Below are 18,689 nucleotides of genomic sequence, written 5' to 3'. Positions count from 1 at the left end.
AATGCATACCCCACTGGTAGCACCTTCATGAAGCACATGGCTTGCATTAATTTGGATTTTCCAATCTGTGACTGAATTCTGACCCAAAGTGCAAAAATAATTATGTTGGTATTGGACAGTTCAAAATCCATATTATTGTATGGATCACTAATGAACTGCATTATTTTTATGTCTCAGTGTTCCTTGTTAAGTGGAATTTAGTGTGAACTTTTTTACCCTTTCCTATGACTTGCATGCCCTCAAAAATCTGCTTTTTCTTTTTTAGCTATTTCGATTAATGGGCTAGTTTGTATTGAAGAAAGTTATGAAAGTAATTTTTCAAATCATGTATACAATAAGACATCTTTGCTCAAAAAGCTGTCCCATTTCTAGCAAAATCATGCTTGCCTTACTTACGTGAGTTAAGTCATTTTTGCCTTTCTGCTAGTAATATGTGGTATATCCCAGCAGATTTTTCTCTGTGAGAAAAGGCTTGCAATGTAAATAATTGTGAACTGTCAGTGTGCTCAGAGTTCCTCCAGTAAAACTGAGACAGCCTCAGAATGACTTGAGAACTAGTGACAAAAACCTATTTTGATTTAATAGCTTTCCCTGATTTGCCTTTGGCCATCAATACTCTTCATGGAAGAGAGAGTGACAGCTGGCTTCTTTTCAAACAACCAGAAAATATTGAGACGTCATTGATAAGGATTTGACTCAACCTTTCAAATGACAAACATTGCCAAATGCGGGGCAGGCGGGTTGGGTCTAAAGATTAGTTCAGTGGGTTTTGTTGTTTCCTTTGCTTCTCTTTACCTGTACACAAATCTTTCCAGAACTTTCAAAGTAGTAGTAATCTTAACAAAATGTAAATATCAAAAATAAATTTTAGAAATAACCTTTCCAAATATAGGCACTCTACGTACTTCATATCACAGGTTACAATGGAGTGTACATCTGATTTAAGCAGTTTTGTAATTAAATCTCTGAACAATGTCTAGAACTATACCTGAAGGAAGCAATCAAAGCCCTCTCTTAAAGTGTCAAATAAATAAATCTTGGATAATTTAAAATAAGTTGTTAGTAGATATCCATATTATAAAATCCAGCTCTGAGCATAAGAGTCTGTCAGTGAAACACAAGATAATTTTTATCTAACAATTACGAATTCCATAGAAATATCTGCCTGCTTTGGTTCTGTATACCTATCTCATTAGAATAGCGTTATGCTAATAGTAGAATAATGAAGGCTTAGTAACAGGCAGTTTTTTTACTCAAGAATAACCTTCTGTTCTTTCTATAGTATTCTCGGTTAATTTATAGTACGTGGAGTATAAACCAGAAGTCGAATATGATTTCATAAAACAAAGAATAGCAAACTATTACATCTTTTTTTCAAACCATGGTGTTGCAAGAGTTTAACTTAGAGTGGTTTTAAAGGTTAAAAAATATAAAATAGTCTTCAGAGGAACTTGGGCTTCAAGGTAGCAGTACCTACTGATCCACAAATCTGAGAGAAGTCCTCTTGTGCAGGTCTTTGAACTTCCTCTCTATGGATTCTGACCTTTCCTGATCCTTCTGTTACATTTTTCCATCCCTTATGTGGTGGGCACAGGGCAGTGACACAAACATCTTGTCAATTTTAACTAGGAATATGAAATCAAAGATTGGAAAAAGTCATTTTAGCCTGCACTGCTTTATTTACAAAAGGCCTTTTGCTCCCTCTACAGAAGGTGGTTGAAAACTACAGTCCGAACACCTATAGAGCTTAGTTCCATAAATCTTCTTCTGTTTTTCAGTAGAGATCTGCCCTCGGTTACTGTGTTCACAAAATAAATTGGATTCCTGCCATTCACAGATTGTTTTTTAAAATCAAAAGTATATTAATGATTGCAGGAAAGAATAGCTGAGAACTAAGAAGCTCCAGACTTTGAATATATTTAGCAAATGCAGCACATACATCACTCTAGTGCAGCAATCCTTTTGCTTTCTCTCTGCTTTTGCAGGCTCATGACCTGCTAGATCTATAGTGGCCACACTTACCCTTTTAAAGTAGCATCTGGAGTTTGGTAGTCATGTGGCACTATTTAGTATAAACGATGAAATCACCACTTTCCATCAAGTAGAAGTGCACTATGTGCCAGATGCTTCAATACTTCTTGTTTGGTGGCGGTTTTTTTTTTTTTTTTTTTTTTTTTTTTGTGGAAAACGGGACACAGGCATGGCTTGATAGGGAGTACAGTTCAGCTCTGTTCCCATAACAAAATCAGCTGGACCAGAAGCCCACTCCCCTTTCAAACTTAAGTCTCTCTGTGACTCTCAACCCTCCCGCAGTACCCCATTAAACAGATGTGCCTTGTAGTGTGGCTTTAAGGTCAATAGATTTGAGATTTTGTAGACCATGTAGTGATACAATGCATAAAAATGGTCAGGAACATATGTGCATTTGTTCTAGGTCTCTTAATTTAATTGTGCACCTTTTCAGAATGAGCGGTACAACCATTATTGAATGCATGATATTTCATAACCTGATATCCAGATTATTTTAAGGCAGTTCACTCCTTACCATTATTATTCAATTAGTTTAAGACTCAAGCATTGTCCATGATAATTTCATTTAATGTTGGAAGTAAATGACAACCGTAATAAAGCTTTACCATTTCCTACTCAGGGTGTTTTGTGAATTTCTTTTATTAGATTTGTAATGTAATCATTATAAACATAGGTTTACAGTAAGGAGTGGAGACCAAAAAAAAATTGTTGTTCGCTAGAGATGGAACGTGTCTAGTCATCGCTTACCAAGAACAAAGGACAGAATATCAGCCTTATTTGTAAAGATTTTATCTTTTCATAGTGGCACTTTCCACTTGTTGCTGCTAGCTGAGGGAATTACATTTTGTGTATAATTTTGTTTATACTCAGTTTGAGTAGAGTACTTTTTTCTGTTTTTGTATTTTTAAAGTCAATTGCATATTTGTTACCAAGGCCAGGTAGAAGGACATGGAACTGACTGTATGGGAGGAAACCTCTTTCCCAAGCTGTGCAGTGGTGGTAATTGACTGCTTTTGCAACCTCCAGCACTGCAATAGCGATTGCTTTGTTTGTGTTTATCCCTCTTCCTTTAGCAGGGGGCTTGTTGGATTTGCGTGGCTACTGACCCACTGCCGGTGTTCCTGCTTATTCGTACCCGATCCAATCCCATCCACATGAGTGTAAAAGGAGATTCCATTGAGCTGAGTTTTGCCAAGTACAAGCAGTGTGCACTCCCCAGAAAGTACTTCTGTGCTTCTCCTCCACAATTCATTATGACTAAATTGGGTTTGCTGGGGTCGGGGCCCTCTGCATCAGAATAGGGGGGTGACAGATGAAAGGGACGGGGTCCTAGAAGTGGCTGTATTTTTATTGTTAACTCCAGTGTAGCATATGTTCAGTCTGATCAGAAAAAGCAGGTCTCTTTATTGCTCCAATAGCACGCGTGGCCTGAATCAAAACCTGAGTTCTGGGAAAGTTTGGATCTGCAGCCAAATCTTGTAAGTCAGGCCACACACCAGCACTGATTTCCAACCTGTAGCTCCTCAACTACAAATGACATCTTCAGAGACATACTAGAATGCTCCACATCCTAGTAACAATGAGGGCAGTTGTCTGGAAAGATAAAATGACCATTCAAAAACTAAATCTGAAAAACACAGACAAACATGTGACGGGGGCAGTAACGTTGCTAGAATCAGACTCCACAAAACTGGCGGCATACTGTGAATGTCAGCTCTCTCGTTGAGCCCTTCAAAATACTGTTGCCTTACTGTAACCTTCATTTAGCTCCTTTGATAAATATAATCAGGTTAAGCTTCTTACATGGATGTTTTGTATTCTAAATCTATTTAATTCTGCATGGCTCTCTGCTACTCCATTTGATGACAAAGTAGCTCTCTAGCTGTCCAAGGCTGACCGCCTGCTCCGCTGTACAGTTTTAAGAATGGGTGATATGAGAAGGGAAAAACAATCTCATAATTTTGTTTAGTCTGACAGGATATCTCTGTGTTACAGTTACTATAAACTGGTGACATTTACGAGAAATTGTCTTCTTTAGTGTTGGATCAAGCATGGTTCTTCAACAGATAAACTGATGCTGGGCATGGGTTTCTTTTACCCTCTCTTAGGTGTGTCATTCCTGTAACAAATTCCCTTGCTGAGAAATCAAGGGAACATGTAGAAGAAGATGATGAGTACAAGATTCCTTCATCCCATCCTGTATCCCTGAGCTCCCAACCACCTCACTGTCATAATATAAAACCTCATATTAGGTAAGGTAGTTTGCAGCATTGCACTGCTTTGGAGAGGAGAATAAAATCATTTTAGAATGAACTTTTGACAGGTTTTCTAAAATCTAATTGGTTATAATCATGGTGAAGCTGCCTGCCTTCTGAATGTCTAATCTTTTCATGCTTGGGTTATTCATGCCCTTTTATTCCCTTGGTGGAGTTGAAGGAGAATAGAAGCCATAAAACACTGTGGTTCAGAGTATTTGTATCTCTGTGGTTCAGAATTTAAGTAACAAAATGCAGAACACAGTTGAATCAATACACTGTGACTATCAAAATACAGCAGTACTTCCCATGGTTTCACTCTCTCCTTGTCTCCTGTATACCAGAGTTATAGCAACGTCTTTAAACTTTTAGAGCCCATTTCACAGAAGACCTTTCTTTGTGTTTCACAGGAGAAAACATTTTTCATTCAGACTTAATATCTCTCTTGCACTTTAAATAGATCTTAAAATAATATCCCCGAACTGTCACAGTCTCTGAATCATTAATGGGTTGTGGCAAGTAGATTTGGAGTCAAGAGAAATTGCAGATGAAGGCTGTGTGGCTCATGGCGAACCTCTTGGTCCCTGACTCATAAAGCTAATCTGAGTGTGCGGAATGAAGATAATAATCAGGAGAGAGGCTGAAATATCAGAAGGGACCAATTACTAGTAGTCTTGTAGGTCAAAAGTACTATCTTCAAATCAATTATTGATCTACTAAATTCTGACTCTTCTGCAGCCTAAAATTCATTGATACATTAGAACTTTTTTTCCTTTCAGAATGTGATGTCAATGCAATAAAACTCAACTTCCTCCTCATTCCAGACTTAACCAATTAAGGTCTGATTTTACACATTTAATAAGAGATTCAGCCCAGTGTGGTGGAAAGGTCAGGTTCTGACTACTTCATCTGTCCAAGTTATAAATTCCTAGAAATATAGTCTATTGTTATTAACAGAAATGCAGAAACGACCTTCTGTGCATAGATGTGAATGTTCCCCTAGTCTTTGAGTGTTTTCTAGTCATGTACCCTTAAACTCCCACCTATTCTTCTGGGGAAAGATGTTTTGATTTTTTTAATAGACATTCAATGTTAATGCATAGAATTGACTTTATGGGACAGACAGGATTTTAAGACTTTACATGTATGGGCCTATTCATCAGGGGTTTGGTTTTGTTTGTCCCACTTGGGAACCTCTCCACAAAGTCAGCCATGTAGTAGAGAGATGAGTTGCCTATATGAATGGAGGAAGAATGGATGAAATGTGAACCTGCAGGAAAGAAGGAGAGTGCTGCATAGGAATAAACTCCATTGGCTCTACAGCTGGTTAGGGCTCCTACACTAGGGGAAGTCCCCAGATAGAGAATTATAGGAAGTTTCCACTCCCTTAGTACCTCCTGTGTGGCACAAAAGGAGTGGAGTGGGGCTGAGAATGTTGTTCAGTATTTCGCAAACCATAACAGTTATACATTTCAAAGCTGACTTTCCCATCATTCCATCTGGCCATTTGTTTTTAGCCTTGTTGAGCCATAAGAGAGATTACCTTCAGATTGGTCCTTTGGATCAATAGTGCTAGGTTAGCGCTAATCCAGGACATCCCACACAGAAAACGTCCTTAATTGATCGTTAGAGTTGCTGCAATGATTTCATGTAATAACCCTTGTACAAATTACATACATAACAAGGAAGTGAGGCCTAAAATAAAAACCTGTGACACTTAAAGTACGGAAATGACCTGTTGAATGAATTTATATAAATATTCCAAATGTTACATTAACTTTCTGCTGTTAGCTAATGTCAGTGCTGAAGTGTAAACATTCAAAATTATATGTTTCACAAACAACCTTGATTCCGACCAACAGCATATACTTAAGAACTGGAGCTAGGCAATATTTTTCATTCAAAAAAGGTTTTTCATTCAAAAAAGGACTTATTCTGTAGAAATGACAATTTTTGTGGAAAATCGCTCTTCCTTTAATTTTTGTTGCTGTTGAAAATACAAAAACTGAAATCTTTGTTTTTCAGTGTCTGAAAATTTCAGTTTTTTCACAAAAATTAGAAAAATTAAAAATGATTTTTTTTGTTTGTTTTCATAAAAAAATTTTTGGCACCCCTTCTCAGCTCTTGTTTTTCAGCAAGCTCTATTAGGAGCTTTTTCAGTGTGTTTTTCATAAATGAATGAATTTATTCAGCTGTGTAACTAGTATACATTTTACTTGAAAGAGTTTGTAACTTTTTATGGAGTCGTACCAAATTCCCGTTTTCACCTTCAAAACGTATCACAAATGTTTGGTAAGCATGGGTATGCCTATTGGCCTCTCCATTTTGAAGTTAAATTGGAGATTTTACACTCTGGTTGGCTGCCTCATGAGAGTGCGTAGTTTTCTGGCAGTGACAAGGCCTTCATAAGGGGCCAAAATAATCTTGGGATGACTTCATTAAAATTCTGGATTGAGCCCAGATACTTTAAAGGAGATAGAGACTGCAGTTGTTGTTGTGGATGTCATGTAGTTCTGTGGCTATTGAATTCCAGCGTCCCATTCTGCACTTTTTGAATACATGTTTAATTTAAGACTTTGTGCCACTGTACTAATATTATAGTACACTTCCAAAAGTCATACTATAATATACCAAATGGATTGCTTTAGTCAATTGATTTGTTTTGTAGCTGACTTTATTTTATTGCCAGATTTGTCTGTGTTGTGGAAAGGAAAGGAGAGAAAAGACGAGTATCTCAGTATAACAGTCTAATTAGGCCCCTACTAATATAACACAATTGTATCATTCTGTTTATAATGTTTCTCCAAAAAGATTTCCTTAAAGAAGGAAAAAAAAGTAGCTGGGATGTAGGATGTGAGGTGTTTAATACTTGCTTACCTTGTATTTCTAGTGCAAAGGATACGCTGTTATGGCCTGGTCACACTGAAGACTTCCTCATTGGCAGGGAGTTGTGTTAGGACACTTTGTTGTCTGTGGCAAGTCGTTTTTCCTCCTTGATAAGGAGTCAAGGGTGGATTATTCCGTACAGTATATTTTCAAGTGACTTAATCAGTCTAGCTTCAAGGGACTCAAGCAATGTTTTGTTCTCCACTTCCATTGGAAGACTGTTCCACAATATAATAGGTCTCACCAATAGGAAGGTTTTTCTTCAGATAGTCAGGAAAATAATTATTCTTTATTTTCATTTCATTATTCCTATTTATAGCTCCTGGGACCACACACAATTCCATTTCCTTTTTCCTGTTTATATGCTTTAAATAACTGCACATGCTTTATTCATCCATCCCTTCCATATAGCCAGCATGTGTAGATTTATTTACATTCCTGTTAATGATGAAACTCTAGATCTCTCTATCTTGAAAGGGTCAATGATTTGTGAGAATGGTGTATGTAATGTGACCTATAGCCTTCCCCTAACTGAAGAAGCTTATTTTGATCATTCCTATCTATACAAACTTTGCAGTTCTTGTCATAGAGTTGAGGTGCCTCCATTCCCCAGTTGTTTTTTAACACTTGTTCAAATAGCACATCATTCACTATTGGTTTCCTGTTAGTATCCTGAGCCTTTTAGCAGAGTTATCATATATTATCCACTAAGGATAATTTGTATTTTTATGCCAGGATTTTCCGTAGCTTTGTACTTTACTGCCTGAATCACCAGGATTGCTAGTTCTGGGAAGTTTTAGCAACCAATTTGACACTTAGGCTTCTTTGTACAGAACAATTTGTTTCCCTTTGGAGGAAAGGATAAAATTGAATATAAAAGACAAAGCAATACACCACTTTTTTGACAACAGAGGATCTAATGGAGACCCACTAAATTGTTTTGGGTTAATTCTTTTATTTTAAGAGTTTGACTAGGAATATTACGGACATGCACTATTTCCATGGGTTTGTTCTTCTTTAAAGGGTTTTATTTCCAATATATTTACTGTTTGATTTCAGTAATAAAATTAGGATGAATTTACATACTTAACTTTACAATATGGAGAAGTAGCATATTCTAGTAGACTGAGCTTTGGGTTGAGAGCCAGCTAAAGTCTAATCCCAGCTCTTCCACTATTTTGCGATGGAGACGTACGTGAATTACTTAATTTCTGTGCCTCAGTTTCCCCATCAGCAGAATAGAGTAGTTTCTCAGAAGGCTGTTGTAAGGATTAATCTGTTACTGTGTTTAATATGCTTTGAAAGTGAAAAACACTATATGAGTGCTTAAAGAGTTGTTACTACTTGCATTCCTCCGTTTGTTTTGATGTAATCTATGTAGTGCTGTAGCATTCATTTTGTGATTTGGGGGATGAAAACTTGGGTGGTTGGTTGATTTCTTCCTTTGATCTCTGCTTTAAGGGTGTGTGAGAATGGTCAGTGTGCTGGTATAATGAATGGAACACACAATGCTGCTTCAGAGATGAAGAAATCCAAAACCCCGGAGTTAGGTATGTTTTTATTTAGTTGTTTTTAACTCTAGAAGAAGACAACCAGTCTGAATTAGACAATTAGAGGCGCCATAAGAAAGCATTAACTTCTTGTTGTTGCTTTGTTATTCAGGAGACGCCTTTGATGCATCCACTGCTCCAGTATCTTTACCGCCTGCACGGCCTCCTACCAGAGACAACCCAAAACACAGCTCTTTGCTCAACAGGACGCCCTCCGATTATGATCTTCTGGTGCCCCCTTTAGGTAGCAGATCTTTCGCTGTTAAATCTTTAATGGTTAACATAGTTAAAATCAACCAAATACCAAGCTTATTGCAAAACAAAATAAATAAATTCATAAGTTTATTAAGAGTTTCAAATGATGTGGGCTAGATTATTTGAAGAAAACAAGTGAGTGTAATTATGCAATGATCTGCAGTCAGTGCCTGTCTCAGTCCAGGCACGGGAGCTCTTTCGCCTTTACCCATTAACATCCAAATCCCAACATTAGTCAGTTGGTGAAGACTGATCCCATCATAGTAGGTGCTCACCCGTTCCCTGCAAAATGGGAAAGTTTACCATGGTTGTGTCAGGATTTAGTGTCATGCCAGAAACAGATGCAATGGCAGTTTAAATTCGTCTTCTGATGGTAAAGAGTAGAGAAACCTTTTACTCTAAAAATCAGATTTTAGTCGCTTAATATTGGAATTAGTCAAATTTCAAGTTCTCTAAATTTGGGGAAGGGGCTGACTTTTTATGTGCTAATTTGAGTTTTCATTTTATTATATAAAAGGGAGTGACTAATAGCACCATTGGAGATAATAAATCTGGAGTTTGTTTCCTTTACATCAAGAGACTAAGGTCTAAGGCAGAGTACGATCAGTGCCCAGAATCATCAGATATTGCCATTCCCAATCCTAGTCCCCAGTTCCCTCTCCTAGAGCCCGTCAACTTCTCCAGTTCAGCAGACACTAACCAAGCCACCCTCTCAGCCATGCTGGGAGTCTTATGTTTGCCCTCTGCCACCTTCTATAGGAGGGGCAGGCAAACTTTTTGGTTTGAGGGCTGCATCGGGTTTCAGAAATTTGTATGGAGGGCTGGTTAGGGGAGGCCTGGCCCCTGCCCCCTATCTGACCCCCCCCCCCTTCTCGCCCCCTGACGCCCTCCCCCGGGACTCCTGCCCCCCCCCCCCGCTGTCTGTCCCCAACCACCCCCAGAACCCCCACCCCTGACTGCCCCCCACCACCCCGTCCAACCCCCCTTCTCCTTCCTGACTGCCCCCCCGACCTCTGCACCATCCAACCACCCCTTCTCCCTGCCACCCCCATTCAACCTCCCTGTTACCCACTGTCTGACTGACCCCACCCCTATCCATATCCCCGGCCCCTGACCACCCCCTGAACTCCCCTGCCCTCTATCCAATCCCCACCCCCCTACTGCGCTGCCTGGAGCACCGGTGGCTGGTGGTGTGGCTGCACCAGGGCAGGCAGCCGTGCCGGCCATACACCGCGCAGCACAGAGCACTGGGTCAGGCCGGGCTCTGCAGCTGCATTACCCCAGGAGCTTGCAGCCTGCGGCGCAGTGAGCTGAGGCTGCGGGGGATGGAGGACAGTGGGGGAGGGGCCGGGGGCGAGCCTCTTGGGCCAGGAGCTCAGGGGCCGAGCAGAATGGTCTCATGGGCCGTAGTTTGCCCACCTCTGTTATATAGCCTACCCAGAGCTCAGTTGTGAAGTGTTGGCTCCACTATGCATGCCACCCATTTTTTTTTTCTGATTGCTTTCACTCTTTGATTTCAGTATGCTAACCCACTATGCATTATAAGGTGTCTTAGCTCACGCTCCAATTTAATAGTGCAGTAACAGAGAGTGCAGAGAGCAGCACAAGGGGGAGGGGTGGGAATTGCACCCATTGACAGCCTTGAATTTACACCTGCCTGCTCCTCTCTCATAATGTAGAGGGTGAGGTTTCCCATGAATCCCCAGGACTGCACTTCTTGGCCTCTTAGGCCAGATCTGCTTATCCCTGTGTAAGGTGACATACAGTATACGTCAAATCCAGCATGGTTAGCACATTTTTTTTTTAATTTTATTTCACTGAGCTACTAGTACGTAGCGATCATCCTACAGTAATTTTCAGTGTGCTCTTTTATTTCACTCAGGTCAACATCTACAGACTGGCCACCAACACGCTGATTATTTTATAACCTAGAGTAAATCTTTTTAAAAAAAAAAAAAAAAATCCCAAACTGAGTACACTAAAAGGTCATTCACAGCATGTTTTAAAGCATTCAGTTGTGCATAATAAGAGCCAGTCTTACAATTTCATTATTGGAGTCACTGAACTTCTGGAAAACCCTAGGAGTGAGAGCCTCTGTTAGCAGCCAGGGAAAATCAATTTTAAGCTTCAGTCTTTTTTTTTGTACTATTCTTAATGAAGTTTTGCTCTTTAAATGCAGGCGAAGATGCATTTGACAACTCCCCACCATCACTTCCTCCACCTCCACCTCCCGCTCGGCACAGCCTCACTGAGCATTCCAAACCTCTGGGCTCAGGAAGCAGACCCTCTTCAGGACATGAACTGTTCCTTCCTCCTTCGGGTAAGAGTTGCCAAGCAAACCAAGTTTTTAATGTATTTTCAATTACAGCAGAAGCTTATATGAGCTGATAAAGTTGTCATTGCCTGTTAGAAATACCTTTGCCCATAGCTAACTGTCTAAAAACTGGAGAGGTTAGTTTTTAAAACTATAGAGATGAAACATCTCAGAGAATATAAAATAGTCTCTACTTTTCTTTTCCCCATGTAATAGATAAAATCAATATTTTCATACTAGACATGACATTTTGGTAAATAACATTTTTCTAATAGGAATAGTTATTTTGAAGTGCCAAGTTTTTCATTGAGTTCTGTGTTGCCAGTGTGCATCATTTGTCATATCACCACAGAGTATTAGTTTCTATAGGACTATATAATATAGAAGACTAAATTGTTTTTGACTGGGGACAACACCAGAAAAGAAGGGCAAAGAACAACAACTTATAGTTGATAGAACTGTCACTGTCAAATCTTTCTTCTAAACTATATAAATTGTAAACCCCCCCCCGCCCCCGATTGCAAGGAACTGCAGCTCATCCCATTTTTGTTCATGAAATTCATATCCCCAAATCATTGACTGTCTTTCAGTCCGGTTTTCAGCCTGCATATGGTACAGAAACTGTGCTACTGTCTTGATTGGTTTCCTCCTGTTAATGTACAGTAGTTGGGGCTCCATGCTGATTAAGTTGGTTCTGTTTGCTGCCTCTGATATAGATTGCTCCCAAAATGATTGTGGACTTACTTGTGGGCTGGGGTACATACTATAGCTGTTGAGGGGTTCCCTTCTTTCTTCTTTGGGAGGTTTCAGAGGATGTTTTTGGCCAATTATCTACCTACCCTAAGGATTCTGTTTTGTGGTGATCTGCAAGGCTCTGTATTGTCATGTCTCTTCTTTCAGCAGCTCCTGAGGGATACAGTAAGGATTTTGGGCAGTGGTGTCAGCAGTATGCAGTTGACAGGCAGTTCTGTCTTGTTTTCATCACACCCTGCTGGTGTGTAGTCTTTGCTTTCCCAGCGCATGGATGGCATTGGTTGTTAGATTGAGAGCAACTGGCTGAGGCTCCAGACAAATTAGCCGTGATGCTAGTGGGTGGCAGAAATGATCCCGAAAGATGGTTTGCTTTCCTGTCAAAGAGGTTTTTGGTTGTCCTTCTCTTGTCTAATAGGCTCACAAATTAAGAGGTACTCTTGGACCCCATCTCCACCATCCTGCCAAGATAGATAATTAGTTAAACTTTATTTTATTTTTAACACAACCCCACACCCTTAGCCCTGATTCAGAATACTGTTCTTTTACCGGTAATCCCAAAATATAAACTCAATGAAAAATCTGTTTGAAAAAGAAACATGTTATGTGTCCACATTGATAATACACATTGATCTGCCTCCACTGCGAGTCGATATAAGTGCATAATTTTTACCATAAATCAACAAATGTATTTTTCCTTTCCTTAGACACATTATTCTCCAGGAACAGCAATTATAGAAATACTTTACTGAAAAATTCTACTATAATTTGGCACCTTAAATTTGGATAATATTTCCCACTTAACTACATCACTTAAAAGAAAATAGTTAAATTCCAAAATCAAGATGATAAAATAGAATACGCAATAAGAATCCATGGTTCAGAGTTGAGGTAGTTGTGTTGTGTTAAATGTGGATTCCTTTACAATAACTTATTCATTATGTGGACAGTGTAGGGTTTATTATGTCCTTAACTATTCATTCCTTACATTTAAGTGCTTAGGTCATTAGTTTTCAAACTGTGGGGTAGGCACCTCCTGTGGGGGGTGCACTGAAGCTTTCAGCAGGGCCAAAGAACCTGATGCCGGCCAGCTCCCACAGGAACAGCAGATCCTTGTGTGAACTCACTTCCCTTTCGCCACTCACACGGTGTCTCACTCACACATGCACACGCACACCCTCTGGCTGTGCTGGGAGTCAGCATGGTAGCAACACTACCACACACGTGTCTTTGCCCCCAGCATGCGCATGTGCACACGGGGAGAAGGCAGAGCCACCTCACACATGCACTAGTGCTGCTTCTGGCAGCGGGATTACAAGTGGAGCACATGAGCCTTCTCCCAACACGTGCTGGTCACTTGGAGATTTAATGCCCCCCACCCTCTGCACCATCCAGATTCCCCTTCCCTTGTGCCAATGGGAGGCATGCCTAGGACATAAATCTCCAAAGGCGGGTGAGTTGGGGAACCTCTGGCTTGGGTTTTGTTACTGTTGTCATACGTAAAGGATGTTGTCACTTAGCAACCTGAACTGGGTTTTGAAACTTTTTGTTGTTTTTGGAACGATCCTCTGTAGTGTTGTTTGTCTCCCAGGGACAGTAGTTAGTGAGCCAACGTTTTCAAACATAGGTAGCAAAATTAGACTTCTAAATCCAGGCACTTAAACTCACCGGATTTTTCAAAAGGGTTGAGCTCACAGCAGCTCCTGTTGTACCCAATGTCAATTTAGGTGCCCAAATATTGAATGAGGAGCCTAAGAGAACACATGTTTGAAAAATCTTGGCATTGATGATTATAGTGTTGTCATTTATTTGTATTGCAGTAGTGCCTAGGGGCCCCAGGCATGGACTAGGACCCTGTTGTGCTACACGCTGTACAAACACAGAACAAAAAGCTAGACTGTGAGCTGTCTGGGGCATGAACTGTCACTGTAAGGGTCAGCCCAAAAGTCATGTATGTATTTGGATATTTAAATGTTTTTCAATGTGGTATTTCATAGAGAGAGACATGGCTCTAGAGGTGTAGACATGCTTTAGCAAAAAAGTTATTTACAGGGTCTACCAAACAGTCAGGTAAAATAGTATTTTCAATACTTCTAACATCGCTACATACTACAAATGGGTTGTTGCATTTTGTTTGTTTAAATGTTGTATTCTTTTTGATCAGCAAAAAAAAAAAAAAACGGGGAGGGGGGCAAAAAATATTATCTGAAACATTTAGGAATCAAGTTTACATTTTTCAGTTCACATCACACTATTGCAAGGAGTGGTATCAATCACAATGAAATATGGCAGATTTACCATAACACATTGCAAAAAATAACAAAGCATAAAAATACACAGTGTTTTCGTCTTTTAACTACTCTTCTGAAATGGCAAGCTCATTTAAAAAATACCCCTCAACTAAAAGCTTCAAGTAAATGTGTTGCAGTACAAGTACCTGAGAGTAATTAGATGAACCCAAGAGACACTTTCTGACGTTTTCTGCTATCTGTCAAGATCTGAATGTTAAATAATGTGCTAGTACTCTTTACTTTTCTTGACACAGTTCAATTCACCATCCATCTTGTCAAATAAGCCACTGCATATGGATGATTTCGCAAGTTACAAGAATCAAAGGTTCATGCTTGTGAATTGCAGGGACAGAAATTACTCTAAAATTGAGTACTGAAGATAAACGAATGTTATCTGCAAGTCACAAGGTTATGTGGAAAATTATTTGGAAATAACATAACAATAATTTAATATAATTTATAAATGTTCACATAAAATCTGGAAAGTACATTTTATGGTCACTTAACATTTTCCATATGTACGTATTAGCTATGATCTGTACTGTCACTGTTCATTAATCTTATAAGTGCCTTTGACTACACGGAGACACATGCTTGTGTAGATTGATATTTCATTCTTTTTTTGAATATTTCTTTAGACACTGATTTCCAAAGCCTTATGATTGGTGACAGTACAAGCCTTCAGGTGATTTCACAGCCATGCAACAGATCTAATGAGTGTACAGCCAGGACTTGATCACCACAAAAAAACATACATATCCCTGCATCCACTGTGGTAAATGGATTGAAGAGTCAGTTGAGGAAAGCAACCTGTTCAAGACAGCTCTTAAGCATTGCTTAAAGTTAAGCACTTGCTGAAGTACTGCCTTCAATAGGGGCCTAAAAATGGAGAAGAGAGAATGTTCTAATTTTCTGCTTTGACTTTTTAATCTGCCTTCAGTAATTAGCAAAGACAGACACAAAGCTTGCTTACCCCATCACTAGTTTCTTTAATATGTGTTAGGGAGGGAGACTATATTAAGTTAACCACCTCCCCTGGTTATCTCTAGGCATAGTTACATCCCCACTGCATGAATGCGTGTGTCTCTCAGTGTCAGGAACACTCCTGTTTGCATTCACAATCCCTTCTCTCCTGAAGCTTCTTGTTCATATAGCTCTAATCTGGCCCCATGTGCATGAACCTTGCAGACATTTTTAACTTTAAATATCCTCTTGTTTTTATAGATCTCTTTTTTGATCCGGCTACTAGTGTAATTCCTTTGCCTCCTGCTCGAAGAGTAACAGTGGAAAATGTCAAAACTAATAGAACATCCCAGGACTACGATCCGCTTCCATCCTCCTCAGGTAAGAAGAAAAACCATGCTTAGACAAAGTACCAGCCTAAGAAAGCAAGTAATCTTAGCTCATACAAACTGGCAGACATCAGCCAGTGCGCATGCATCGCTATCCTGTTTGTGAGGAAAGGCTGCTGTTATTCACAACAAGAGCTGGCAATTCTCTTCCTACAAAAAACAGATAGGTAACCATCAGAGGAACAATGGAGATGGATCTTCTGAAAGGACATAAAATCCCAGAGTGGCTGGTCCATCTTATGATCTGTAGGGTTGGGTAGACTAAAAGGAAAATTCTTTTCCCTTTTAAAGGTGAGTCCTTTTAATCCTAGCCATAGACATTAAATGCTTATGTGAATTCTGGTATCCCTTTTTTTTCTCTTCTTTTTTTAAGATAAGGGATTTTCCCTGTTCTTTTGGAGATCACAAGAGGTCAGAAGTCATGCAGGGACCACTGTGCCTCTTGGTTCCAATTTTATTCTCCTTGTATTGCTCTGTGGACAAAATATAACTTAAACCTCTATATTGTTCTCTCAGATATGTACCAATGTGACTTCCGTGGCTCTGGGCACTGTAAAACATTTTAAAAATACACAGGAAACCCAAAAGCAACTAAAATGCCATATCCAGTTTGTAACAGCCTAGTCAACATAATGTAACAAATTGAAAAGATGGCCATAATATATAACATCTCTGATCGAGAAGGAACCTTCAATGTTTCACAGTCTAGTTCAGGGGTCGGCAATGTTCGGCACGCGGCTCGCCAGGGTAAGCACCCTGGCGGGCCGGGCCAGTTTATTTACCTGCTGACGTGGCAGGTTCAGCCGATCACGGCCCCCACTGGCCGCGGTTTGCCGTCGTGGGCCAATGGGGGCGGCGAGAAGCGGCGCGGGCAAGCCATGTGCTGGTCGCAGCTTCTCACCGCCCCCATTGGCCTGGGACAGCAAGCCGCAGCCAGTGGGGGCCGCGATCGGCTGAACCTGCCGCGTCAGCAGGTAAATAAACTGGCCCGGCCCTCCAGGTGCTTACCCTGGCGAGCCAAACATTGCCGACCCCTGGTCTAGTTATAATGTATCCAATCCTGCAATTGGATTCACCTGGCTGGACCCTTGCCCCCACACAGATCCAATGACAGATTGAAAGTCTATAAGGAGCTACTTTAAAGTGGATGTATAACTGGTTGGAAAACTGTTCCCAGAGAGTAATCATCAGTGGTTCACAGTCAAGCTGGAAGGGCATATCAAGTGGGTTCCCACAGGTTCTATTCAATATCTTCATCAATGATTTTGATAATGGCATAGAGAATACACTTAAAAGTTTGCGGATGATACCAAGCTGGGAGGCGGTTCAAGTGCTTTGGAGGATAGGATTGAAATTCAAAATGAACTGGACAAACTGCTTAAATGATCTGAAGTAAATAGGATGAAATTCAATAAGGTCAAATGCGAAGTACTTCACTTAGGAAGGAACAATCAGTTGCACACATACAAAATGGGAAATGACTGCCTAGGAAGGAGTACTGCGAAAAGGGATCTGAGGTCATAGTGGACCACAAGCTAAATATGAGTCAACAGCGTAACACAGTTTAAAAAAAAAGCAAACATCATTCTGGGATGTATTAGCAAGAGTGTTGTAAGCAAGACACTACTCTGCGCTAATTAGGCCTTAACTGGAGTATTGTGCCCAGTTCTGGGTGCCACATTTCAGAAAAGATGTGGACAAATTGGAGAGAGTCCAGAGAAGAGCAACAAAATGATTAAAGGTCTAGAAAACATGACCTAAGAGGGATGATTGAAAAAACTGGGTTTGTTTAGTCTGGAGAAGAAAAGACAGAGTGAATGTGATAAGTTTTCAAGTACATACTTGTTACAAGTAGGAGGGTGACTTTTTTTTGGTTAACCTCTGAGGATAGGACAAGAAGCAATGGGCTTAAATTGCAGCAAGGGAGGTTTAGGTTGGACATTAGGAAAAACTTGCTGTCGGGGAGGTTAAACACTGGAATAAATTGCATAGGGGAAGGTTGTGGAATCTCCATCGTTAGAGATTTTTAAGGACAGGTTAGACAATCACCCATCAGGGAGAGTTTAGATAATAGTCCTGCCATGAGTGCAGGGGACTGGACTAGATGACCTCTCGAGGTCCCTCCTAGTCCTTTGAGTCTATCCTTTTATGTACAGTAGAAATCACTTAATACACCAATGAATGTACTCACCTTTGCAGTACAAGACCACAGCTATTTAAAGGGACACTGTCAACTATAAACCTAGTCAGTTAAAAAGAAATAAAGTAAAAGTAGTTTCATTATTACCCCAATCCCTGAGTCCTTAGCCTATTTGCAGTCAGTTTTCCTGTTCTTTACAAATGTATTTTCTCTCCTTTTGCTGCATGAAAGCCCGTACAATCAGGGGAAACTGGCCAACAGAGGCCTGAGCTAATCATGTGAGTAGTTTCACTGAGTTGTGTGCATGTAGCTGTTAAGATTGGACCATGATGAACTGTTCAGGACAAACAGTGAAATTGTAAACTATTCTCAAATGCACAAAGTAAACACATTGAAAAACATGATTTTTTTTTTCCCTCTTGTCTGTCATTTTTAGTAATTGTAGGTGCTACTTGCAACAACAGTAGGTGATAGATTTTCCAACCAAAGTGTGGTGTCTGGGTTTTTTTTGTTTTTGTGTTTTTTTAATGATATAAACGGTAAAGTTGACATTGTTCCTTTAACAGTATGTTACACCAGTATACTGCAATATAGATCAGGAAGTGAAGAACACTTTCCAATTGAAACTACAGGCAGGATTAAGCATGAAAAGTGCCAGGGGGATCTTTAATTAGGGTTACCATATTTTGTGCCTCCAAAAGGAGGACACTCCACGGGGCCCTGGCCCCGCCCCCAGCCCCGCCCCCTCCCCCGCCCCAATTCCGCCCCCTCCCCTGCTTCCCGCGAACATTTAATTCGCGGGAAGCCTGGGCAGGTAAGGGGGGGTGTGGGGGGAGGAGGTGCGGCCCAGGCTGCCCCCCCCCCC

The 18,689-nt window shown here is 40.3% G+C and overlaps 1 protein-coding gene across 5 annotated transcripts in view; it reads left to right on the top strand.

Moving 5' to 3' along the window:
* Positions 1-18,689, top strand: part of CBLB (Cbl proto-oncogene B) — a 194,667-nt gene that overhangs the window by 169,767 nt on the left and 6,211 nt on the right. For 4 of the 5 annotated variants that reach the window (XM_034790499.1, XM_034790493.1, XM_034790505.1 and 1 more), the window contains 5 exons: positions 4,140-4,283; positions 8,634-8,722; positions 8,835-8,966; positions 11,157-11,297; positions 15,557-15,676. In XM_034790499.1, coding sequence (XP_034646390.1) covers positions 4,140-4,283; positions 8,634-8,722; positions 8,835-8,966; positions 11,157-11,297; positions 15,557-15,676 — 626 coding nt within the window. The remainder of the gene's footprint in view (positions 1-4,139; positions 4,284-8,633; positions 8,723-8,834; positions 8,967-11,156; positions 11,298-15,556; positions 15,677-18,689) is intronic. The other variant, XM_034790511.1, reaches the window with a different exon arrangement.

The sequence above is a fragment of the Trachemys scripta genome, chromosome 1, assembly GCF_013100865.1.
Source record: "Trachemys scripta elegans isolate TJP31775 chromosome 1, CAS_Tse_1.0, whole genome shotgun sequence".
Taxonomy (NCBI): domain Eukaryota; kingdom Metazoa; phylum Chordata; order Testudines; family Emydidae; genus Trachemys; species Trachemys scripta.
The sequence above is the reverse complement of the archived record's forward strand: the minus strand, read 5'-3'. Positions and strand labels throughout refer to the sequence as shown.